The 11417-nt window shown below is 40.3% G+C and overlaps 1 protein-coding gene across 1 annotated transcript in view; it reads left to right on the plus strand.

Moving 5' to 3' along the window:
- The first annotated feature begins 5024 nt into the window (after positions 1 to 5024).
- The window catches only part of LOC310721157 (mitogen-activated protein kinase kinase kinase 11), a 40952-nt gene continuing 34559 nt past the window's right edge, over positions 5025 to 11417 (plus strand). The window contains exon 1 of the mRNA XM_083532533.1: positions 5025 to 6850. Within this exon, the coding sequence (XP_083388659.1) occupies positions 6094 to 6850 (757 nt within the window). The 5' untranslated portion in view covers positions 5025 to 6093. The remainder of the gene's footprint in view (positions 6851 to 11417) is intronic.

The raw sequence follows: 11417 nt of genomic DNA on the forward strand, positions 1-11417 counted from the left end.
ATTAGTTATAGCAGTAGAAGATATAGTATTAGTTATAGTAGTGTTAGTAGTAGTATTAGTTTTAGTAGTAGTAAGTGTAGTACTTTAGTAGGTGTAGTAGTGTTTAAAGTAGTATTAGTTATAGCAGTAGAAGATATAGTATTAGTTATAGTAGTGTTAGTAGTAGTATTAGTTTTAGTAGTAGTAAGTGTAGTACTTTAGTAGGTGTAGTAGTGTTTAAAGTAGTATTAGTTATAGCAGTAGAAGATATAGTATTAGTTATAGTAGTGTTAGTAGTAGTATTAGTTTTAGTAGTAGTAAGTGTAGTACTTTAGTAGGTGTAGTAGTGTTTAAAGTAGTATTAGTTATAGCAGTAGAAGATATAGTATTAGTTATAGTAGTGTTAGTAGTAGTATTAGTTTTAGTAGTAGTAAGTGTAGTACTTTAGTACGTGTAGTAGTGTTTATAGTAGTATTAGTTATAGCAGTAGAAGATATAGTATTAGTTATAGTAGTGTTAGTAGTAGTATTAGTTTTAGTAGTAGTAATGGTAGTACTTTAGTAGGTGTAGTAGTGTTTATAGTAGTATTAGTTATAGCTTGAGTGGTTGTAGAAGATATAATATTAGTAATAGTAGTATTAGTAGTTGTAGTAGTGTTTATAGTAGTATTAGTTATAGCAGTAGAAGATATAGTATTAGTTATAGTAGTGTTAGTAGTAGTTTTAGTAGTAGTAAGTGTGGTACTTTAGTAGTTGTAGTAGTGTTTATAGTAGTATTAGTTATAGCTTGAGTGGTTGTAGAAGATTATAGTATTAGTTATAGTAGTATTAGTAGTAGTTTTAGTTTTAGTAGTAGTAATAGTAGTACTTTAGTAAACCCAGCCATTAGGGGGGCACAAGCCAGTGTACTCTTAGTGCCGGTCCCAAGCCCGGGTAAATGGGGAGGGTTGCGTTAGGAAGGGCATCCAGCGTAAAACATGTGCCAAATCAAATATGCGGATCACAAATGAGAATTTCATACCGGATCGGTCGAGGCCCGGGTTAACAACGACCGCCACAGGTATCGTTAGCCGACAGGGTACCGGTGGAAATTGGGCTACTGTTGGCCGAAGGAGGAGAAGGAGAGGAGGAAGGCGTCTACAGAGACGGCAGGAAAAGGAGCAGTGTAGGAGAGTAGAGATTCGGGTTGGTACTTTAAATGTTGGTACTATGACGGGTAAAGGGAGAGAGATAGCTGATATGATGGAGAGGAGAAAGGTAGATGTGTTGTGTGTTCAGGAGACCAAGTGGAAAGGGAGTAAGGCCAGGAACATTGGAGGTGGGTTTAAACTGTTTTATCATGGTGTGGATGGGAAGAGAAATGGTGTAGGGGTGATTCTGAAGGAAGAGTACAGTAAGAGTGTAGTGGAGGTGAAGAGAGTTTCTGATAGGGTGATGATCGTGAAGGTGGAAGTTGAAGGGATAATGATAAATGTCATCAGTGCCTATGCTCCACAAGTTGGCTGTGAGATGGAGGAGAAGGAAAGATTCTGGAGTGAATTAGATGAAGTGGTAGATGGTGTACCTAGGAAAGAACGATTGGTGATTGGGGCAGACTTTAATGGGCATGTAGGTGAAGGGAACAGAGGTGATGAGGAGGTGATGGGTAGGTATGGTTTTAAGGAGAGGAATGTGGAAGGGCAGATGGTGGTAGATTTTGCTAAAAGGATGGAAATGGCAGTGGTGAACACGTATTTTAAGAAGAAGGAGGATCATAGGGTGACGTATAAGAGTGGAGGAAGGTGCACACAGGTGGATTATCTTCTGTGTAGGAGATGCAACCTGAAGGAGATTGGAGACTGTAAGGTGTTGGCGGGGGACAGTGTAGCTAGACAGCATCGAATGGTGGTCTGTAGGATGGTTTTGGAGGCGAAGAAGAAGAGGAGGAAAGTAAGGTTTGAAAGAAGAATAAGATGGTGGAAACTGAAGGAGGAAGAGTGTAGTGTGAGGTTCAGGGAAGAGGTCAGACAGGGGCTTGGTGGTGGTGAAGAGGTGCCGGATGATTGGGCAACTACTGCAGGAGTGATGAGGGAAGCAGCTAGAAAAGTACTTGGTGTGACATCTGGAAATAGAAAGCAAGACAAGGAGACGTGGTGGTGGAATGAGGAAGTGCAGGAGAGCATTAGGGGAAAGAGATTGGCAAAACAGAAGTGGGATCGACAGAGTGATGAGAAAAGTAGGCAGGAGTACAAGGAGATGCGGCAGCAGGTAAAAAGGGATGTGGCGAAAGCCAAGGAAAAGGCATATGAGGAACTGTATAAGAGGTTGGACACTAAGGAAGGAGAAAAGGATTTATACCGATTGGCCAAGCAGAGGGACCGAGCTGGGAAGGATGTACTGCAAGTTAGAGCAATAAAGGATGGAGAGGGAAATGTGTTGACTAGTGAGGAGAGTGTGTTGAGAAGATGGAGGGAGTATTTTGAGCAGCTGATGAATGAGGAAAATCAGAGAGAGAGAAGGTTGGAGGATGTGGAGTTGGTGAAGCAGGATGTAGATAGGATTAGTAAGGAGGAAGTGAGAGCAGCGATTAAGAGGATGAAGAATGGAAAGTCGGTTGGACCAGATGACATACCGGTAGAAGCGTGGAGATGTTTAGGAGAGATGGCAGTGGAGTTTTTAACCAGATTGTTTAACAGGATTCTGGAAGGGGAGAGGATGCCTGAGGAATGGAGAAGGAGTGTGCTGGTACCGATCTTTAAGCATAAGGGAGATGTGCAAACCTGCAGTAACTACAGGGGAATTAAGTTGATCAGTCACACCATGAAGTTATGGGAAAGAGTAGTGGAAGCCAGGCTGAGAGAAGAGGTGACCATCTGTGAGCAACAGTATGGTTTCATGCCGAGGAAGAGCACCACAGATGCCTTATTTGCTTTGAGGATGTTGATGGAGAAGCATAGAGAAGGACAGAAGGAGCTGCATTGTGTATTTGTGGATTTAGAGAAAGCGTACGACAGGGTGCCGAGAGAGGAGTTGTGGTATTGTATGAGGAAGTCAGGTGTGTCAGAGAAGTATTTGAGGGTGGTGCAGGACATGTATGAGGACAGTGTGACGGCAGTAAAGTGTGCAGTAGGTACGACAGACTGGTTCAGGGTGAAGGTTGGACTGCATCAAGGATCGGCCCTGAGCCCTTTCCTGTTTGCAGTGGTGATGGACAGGTTGACGGACGAGGTCAGACAGGAGTCTCCCTGGACTATGATGTTTGCAGATGATATTGTGATTTGTGGTGAGAGTAGAGAGCAGGTTGAGAAGAGCCTGGAGAGGTGGAGATATGCGCTGGAGAGAAGGGGAATGAAAGTCAGTAGGAGTAAGACAGAGTACATGTGTGTGAATGAGAGGGAGGGCAGTGGAGTGATGCGGTTGCAGGGTGAAGAGGTGAAGAAGGTGGAGGAGTTCAGGTACCTGGGGTCAACAGTGCAAAGTAATGGAGAGTGTGTTAGGGAAGTAAAGAAAAGAGTGCAGGCAGGGTGGAGTGGGTGGAGAAGAGTGACAGGAGTGATTTGTGATAGAAGAGTATCTGCAAGAATGAAAGGGAAAGTTTATAGGACTGTGGTGAGACCTGCGATGTTGTATGGATTAGAGACAGTGGCATTGAGTAAAAGACAGGAGGTGGAGCTGGAGGTAGCAGAGCTGAAGATGTTGAGGTTTTCGTTGGGAGTGACGAGGATGGACAAGATTAGAAATGAGTTTATTAGAGGGACAGCACATGTAGGATGTTGTGGTGACAAGGTGAGGGAGGCGAGATTGAGATGGTTTGGACATGTGCAGAGAAGGGACATGAATTATATTGGTAGAAAAATGCTGAAGATGGAGCCACCAGGTAGGAGGAAAAGAGGAAGGCCAAGGAGGAGGTTCATGGATGTGGTGAGGGAAGACATGCAGGTAGTTGGTGTAAAAGAGGCAGATATAGAGGACAGGGTGGTATGGAGACGGATGATCCGCTGTGGCGACCCCTAATGGGAGCAGCCGAAAGAAAAAGAAGAAGAAGAATAGTAGTACTTTAGTAGTTGTAGTAGTGTTTATAGTAGTATTAGTTGTAGCAGTAGTAGTTGTAGAAGATATAGTATTAGTTATATTAGTATTAGTAGTAGTTTTAGTTTTAGTAGTAGTAATAGTAGTACTTTAGTAGTTGTAGTAGTGTTTATAGTAGTATTAGTTATAGCATTAATGGTTGTAGAAGATATAGTATTAGTTATAGTAGTACTGTATTAGTTTTAATAGAAGTATTAGAATTAGTTGTAGTAGTATTAGTAGTAATATTAGTAGTTGTAGTGTTTATAGTAGTATTAGTTTTAATAGAAGTATTAGTATTAGTTGTAGTAGTAATATTAGTAGTACTTTAGTAGTTGTAGTAGTGTTTATAGTAGTATTAGTTTTAATAGAAATAGTAGTTGTAGTAGTATTGTAAGTAGTATTATTTGTATCAGTAGTAATTGTAGTATTAATGTATTAGTTGTAGTATTAATTGTAGTATTATTAATAGTTTTTGTAGTAGTATTTTCAATATTTATTTATACGCAAATAATATTTTAATATATTTATTTAAACTGACTGTCATGTATAATTTTTTTTTTTCATCCAATTTTTGTGATGTTTAAAAAATTTATAAATCCGAGATATTTTGCATCTACAAATGGGTTAATAAAAGTGATGTTATACACACATATATTAATAAAAGAGAGAGAGAGAGAGAGAGAGAGAGAGAGAGAGAGAGAGAGAGAGAGAGAAATACTATTTCCGTTTATCAGAGACACAACAACAGTCTCGCGTTCTGACGGTCATCTGATCTTTTTCCTGTTGGACAACAAGCATCACAACACCCCTTTATTATTCTAGATAGTGCACTAGATGAAGGCGCCTCTGTTCATTGTTGTGCCCTGTACCTAGTGCGCTATAACAGGCTCCAACGCCTGGTTTGATATTTAGCCAATAGGAGCGCGTCGAAATGCTCATCTGATTAGAGGTGTGTGTCAAACGGCAGTCTAGTGGACTAGAGCAAGCGCGCATGCTCCGTGTACTTAGTACGGACGTAGTGTACGTATCTAGGGCGCGAAACGTTTTTTAAACTTATTCCACAGGAGCGAGAGAAAACTTATAAAACTCCTCCCAGGTGGTGTGAGAACATTAGAGGGGGGTTCAGAAAGTGCAAGACTGAAAAGTTGGTTTGTTGCGAGTAAAATAAAAAAGAGGAGAAATGTGTTGAATATCTGGATTGCATCTCGTACCAGAGCTTTTTGTTTGGTGTTACGGTAATTTAGGGTCGTGTTTGAGAGTTGGCAGGGCACTTCCGGTTTTAAAACTCCAAAGTCAAGAAGGAGAAGAAGACGACGACAAACCGGAGAAGCTCAGATGTTGTGTAGGACTTTAAGGAAGGTCCTGCTGCATGTTTGGATTTTTGGAGACTGAATCTGGAGAAGGTGAAACGCTTTTCCTTGGGGGTTGTGTGTGTGTGTGTGTGCGCGCGCGCGCGCGCGCATGTGAGTTTGGCTTTTTTGGTGCGTTTTCCTGCCATTCTTCTCTGCGCTTCCTGCTCGGACTGACCGCGAGCACCAGGAGACTAAAAATACCCAGCATGCTCGGAGACATGGGATTTAGTTTTCAAAAACTCAAAATCTCAATGATTGTTCAGACATATATGATGATCTAGTGGGCGGAGTTTGTCTTTTGAGTCTTAAAGATCAGATCCAACAAGTTGCACAGGTTTGAGAAAAAAAAAAAATAGACTTCAATTAATCCAGTAAGTTCAATCCATTTCCGGTTCATCAGATGATTGGATTGTTCCTGCTGTTTGAGAAGATCTTCAGGTTTTAATGGAGAGCTCAGGGTGTGCGCTCTCATCCTCCACTCTCTGCATCTTCATGGAGACCCGAGCGCTCCATGAGTGCTGGTGCTGTGCGCCTTTGGATGGTTAGTGCGCTTTGGAGAGAAGAGCAAGAAAGAGCGCATCAGTGCCTCTCCATGATCCTCACGTACAGCTTAGGAACGGGAGAGAGGAGCCGGAGAGCGTGTACATTTGGATCGTTTTTCAGTCGTTTGGATCCAGGCGTCAAAAGGAAGACAAGGAAGAAGAAGAAGCGCCATGGAGCCTCTGAAGAACATGTTCACGCGTGGCACGTTGTCTCATTGGAAAAGCTTGGAGCAATCCCAGAAAGGGAACTTCCCCAACCCGGTGTGGACAGCCCTGTTCGATTATGAAGCGTCCGGCAAGGACGAGCTCACCCTGCGCAAGGGGGACGTGGTGGAAGTTCTGTCTTTGGACTCGGAAATTTCCGGGGATGAAGGCTGGTGGGCTGGGAAGGTCAACAACAAGGTGGGAATCTTTCCCTCCAATTATGTTTCGCTCAAACCCAGCGGATACGGGAAGATCCCGGGCCCGGGTGTAGAGGGTGAGCTCGGGCCTGCCGTGGAGCTGCAGTTCGAGCCCGAGGTCCTGGATTTTCGGGAGCTCAGCTTGCAAGAGGTGATCGGGGTCGGCGGGTTTGGGAAGGTCTACCGCGGGATATGGAGAGGGGAACTGGTGGCGGTGAAGGCGGCGCGCCAGGACCCGGACGAGGACATCAGTGTGACGGCGCAGAACGTGCGCAACGAGGCACGCCTGTTCGCCATGCTCACGCACCTCAACATCATCGCGCTCAAAGGGGTGTGCCTGAAGGAGCCAAACCTGTGCTTGATCATGGAGTACGCGTCCGGTGGACCTCTGAGCCGCGCGCTGGCCGGGAGGCGCATCGCACCGCACATCCTGGTCAACTGGGCCGTGCAGATCGCCAGAGGGATGCAGTACCTTCACAGCGAGGCGATAGTCACGGTCATTCACAGAGACCTCAAATCGAATAATAGTAAGTGTCCCTATCTTCTGTGCAGAATGCATTACTTTTTCTTTTGTTTCCACACACAGTGAGTTACCAGAACTCATGCAAGGGCTAGTTTCATCACTTCAGCTACCGTCTTAATGCCATAAATAATATGTTCTGTCAATATTACCATCAGACTGCTCAGAGCTCACATAGAAATCTCATGCAATTTACCTCATTTAATTAAATAATTTATGCAGATTAATTCATGCAAATGAAATCATTTAGTTTTAAATAATGTAGACATGTAAAAAAAAAAAAGAATAATGTAGCTAAAAATGGATACGAACGTAGCTAAAAATTGAAAATGCACAGCAAAAGATTACAATTGCGTAGTTTAAAAATGCGCCATTTACCGAAACCAACAACTCGGACGTGGAACAAGTTATAACTCTCGGCTGATGGAGTATATATGAAATGTTTGTAGAAAAGTTTTCGCTTTCGAACAAGTCGTTCTTTCAACGAAACTCGTACTTCAGCCATATTGGATTCGAATAGCGACTAAAGTCACATTTTCTCACAGCGAGTATGAACATGTGAGAGAGCAGGGATGAGAACATGATTGCGATTGGTCATCCCATGTATATTCACAAGTGTAAGTGTGTGCAGTGCAAAAAGATGTGATAAATCCATGTACATCAGTGTAGTAAAACACTCTAGGATATTCTGTTCTGGGAATACAAAGGTATCGTGATGACGTTTTATTCCTCTTGTACCACAGCAGTTTGCTTACCGATTTTTTTTTATTTTTCATTTCTAGTTACATATACTTGTTATAGTTATAGATATGAGGTTAGCTTATCTCTCAAACTATTGCAGCTACATGCAGTCATTCTCTCATCAACTTCTCTATTTTCTCTTTTAAGAGTGTTTCATGTGACAAACATAATTCGTCTTGGAGGTTAAAGATAAACCGCAACTGTTTTGGAAGAGTTAGAGCTTCGGCTTTGACCGGTTTAACGCGCCGACACAATCAACTGCTTTTAAAAATGTTAAATTATAACCCCCAAAAAGATCATGTTTAGGTGCAGCGTAAACAAATACGAATCCCTACCATGCAGTTGTTCATATAGACATGCTAACATGTTAGAACAAGTACATTACTGTAAAGCTCTACCATCAGAACACTTTCTGGCCAATCAGAATCGAGAAATAGTGTCAGAAAGCAGAATAATTATTTATATATATATATATATATATATATATATATATATATATATATATATGTGTGTATATGTATGTATGTGTGTGTGTATATATATATATATATATATATATATATATATATATATATATATATATATATAAAAAATGCAAATTGTATAATTATGCAAATTAAATAATTTAGTATTAAAAAATGTACAAATGTAAAAAAAAGAAGAAGAATGTAGCTAAATCAGAATTGAGAAATAGTGTCAGAAAGCAGTATAATTATTTTTATATATATGTGTGTGTGTGTGTGTGTGTGTGTGTGTGTGTGTGTATATGTATATATATATATATATATATATATATATATATATATATATATATATATATATAAAATGCTAATTGTATAATTATGCAAATTAAATAATTTAGTATTAAAAAATTTACAAATGTAAAAAAAAAGAAGAATGTAGCTAAAAATGAAACGAACGTAGCTTAGAAGTAAAACAATGTAGATAAAATTCACGTGTTGCTAAAAATGGATAAGAACGTAGCAAAAAATTTGAAATATGTAGCAAAAGATTACAATTGCGTATTTAAAAATGCATCATTTACCGAAACCAACAACTCGGACGTCGAACAAGATATAACTCTCGGAGTATATATGAAATGTTTGAAGAAAAGTTTGCACACGTTTTAGCTTTCGAACAAGTCGTCCTTTAGACGAAACTGCAGTTCTTGTATAAATCGAGTTTCCTTACTGCAAAAGTCCCTGTGACTACTATATGTCCGTTTCCAACACAAACACGAGCGATATCAATATACTTTTGATGATTCATGTTCCAAACAGACTTTCATTCACACCGATACTGCTGTTTCACCATCCTCTCTCTCTCTCTCTCTCTCTCTCTCTCTCTCTCTCTCTCTCTCTCTCTCTCTCTCTCTCTCTCTCTCTCTCTCTCTCTCTCTCTCTCTCTCTCTCTCTCTCTCTCTCTCTCTCTCTCCCTTTTGTGCTGTTGTCTGTTGTGGTGTCCTAACTTTTTAGCGCAATGCATGTTGATATATTCTTACATCTTAAGAGACGTTGATTAGGTGAATCGAACGCACGCACGCTATCAGAATGCAAAATTTGATCTGTAATGCAAAGATCAAAATAATAAATATTGAATATATATATATATATATATTAGACAGCTGCCAGACGGAGAGAGGCAGTATTTTGGGGGATTTTATGGTTTAAAATAGTCTGTTTCGACACTAATATTTCTAGAAATATTAAACGATCTGATGAGTAATTGTTTTTAAAATAATAAGTGTCATAAATTCACAGCGAAGCAGTTTCGGAGACGTGAAAATCACCAACATGGCCTCATTAGAGTGGCAGTGTTCCTTAGATGTTCCTGATATGTTCGTGATATTCACATCTCAATATCTAATTGTGTTTAGGTCCCCAAAAGCTGATGCAAATGGAATTTACTTACACACTATAGAGGATCTTCCATTAAGGTTAATTGAAGGAGGTTTAATTAATTGACTGATAAATAATTAATGGAAAAAAAAATCTAATAAAACCCCCCCCCAAAAAAACCCTAAATTATATATATGCTAGTTTTATTTATTATTTATTATATTTTCTTTATTTCTTTATTCTATTTACATGCTGTATTATTAAGTTTGATGTATTTTTAGTATCGAAGGTAAATGATTTATCGGAGGTAAAAGTGCTGATGTATGAGAATTCAGTCATTTCTTATTGACAAGTTTTTCCGAAATGTGAAAGTTTCTCAGAATCGAAATACTTTGAAGTACAGATACCTGAAAAATTGTACTTCTGTGCAGTAACAGTCAATTCAAATACATCCTTGCTGTCCATCACTGGATTTAATATTAGAATTTCGGTTTTCTCCATTAACGTCACACTTTCCTGTGTGGTGCAGGAGGAACAAGCAAGTGTGCTGAGCAAGAGTGAGAGAGTGTGCGCTTTCTCTCTCTCTCTCTCTCTCTCTCTCTCTCTCTCTCTCTCTCTCTCTCTCTCTCTCTCTCTCACACACACACACATGCATTTCTCACAGCAGTCTATAATAAGTGATATTTGTTTATTGTTCTAAACACCTATTGCAGTTGAAGGCAGTATTTTCATGCAGGATTCTCAGATTCTTAAGAATTCCCCACCCGATGCTTCACTTTTTGACCATTTTATTTGGGGGGAAAAAAAATGCTTCAGCAGTCAGAATGTCCACGTGTCCCAGCTCAATATCTGCGTAACTATAAATTGATTTTCCACGACATTTCACGATGCCTTCGTGTAGGCTTGCATGCAAAATGGTCCAAACAAATTGGTAAAGCTGCAGTGACCTAATGAAATTTCTACATAAAGACATTTTTTCTATTATTTTATGGTATGTTTTTTTTTAATCGGCGGTACAGATTCCGAGTAGCAGATTGGTGCGATGATGCCAACGAAATGACTAAGTCGGGTGTCGGAGGAAAAATTCAAGCCAAAAGACTGAGCCCCATAACATTAGACCAATGAAATTGCTGAACGGGTTCAGGTGAACCAATGAAACTCTTTATATTAAATCAAATGCGCTCCCACTGAATCGGGCCGCACCACATCATAAATATGGATGAGGTTCCTCTGACGTTTGACCTGCCGCTCACTCGGACTGTCTACAGGAAATGTGAATCATTCGTCACGCTGAAAACAACCGGGCATGAAAACACACTTCACCTGTGTTCTGAGCTGCACGGCATCGGGAGAAAAGATTCACCGATGGTGATTTTTAAACGCACGACGATGCTAAAAGATAAACTTGTTTGTGAAAGGAAGGAGGAAGACAGTGAACAATGACTTTCTTGGGCGGCTACTGTTTAGATACAAGCCGTGTAACAGACACTGTCTTTCATTAAAGCCTGTGTAAAGTTTATTAGTTTCAATGTAGGAACTGCGGCGTATAGACAGGTGCGGCGTATAGACAGGTGCGGCTTATAGACAGGTGCAGCGTATTTATGTTCAAAATAAAAATCTTTGTCAAATTCAGTGGGTGTGGCTTATATTTGGGTGCGTTTAATAGTTTGGAAATTATGATGGATAGATTAATTAGCCAATGGGGACTATATAAAGATATATATCCTATGTGAATGTATAAATCCTTGCTAACATTCCTTGCCTTTTTGAACATCCCATTCCAAATGTAGTCATGTAGTCCCAGTTACTGTTATAAAATCCTCCACTCTTCTGGGAAGATGTTCTACTAGATTTTGGAGTGGGATTCTGGAGGTATGTGTAAGTCAAAGCTCAATAGGAGTAGATCTTCCACTCCAACTCATGTAAATCATATTGTCCTGGAGCCGCTTTTGTGCACAGGGGTATTGTCATGCTGGAACACGTTCGGGTCTCTTA

The sequence above is a fragment of the Silurus aristotelis genome (genome assembly GCF_946808225.1).
Source record: "Silurus aristotelis genome assembly, chromosome: 27".
NCBI classification, from domain to species: domain Eukaryota; kingdom Metazoa; phylum Chordata; class Actinopteri; order Siluriformes; family Siluridae; genus Silurus; species Silurus aristotelis.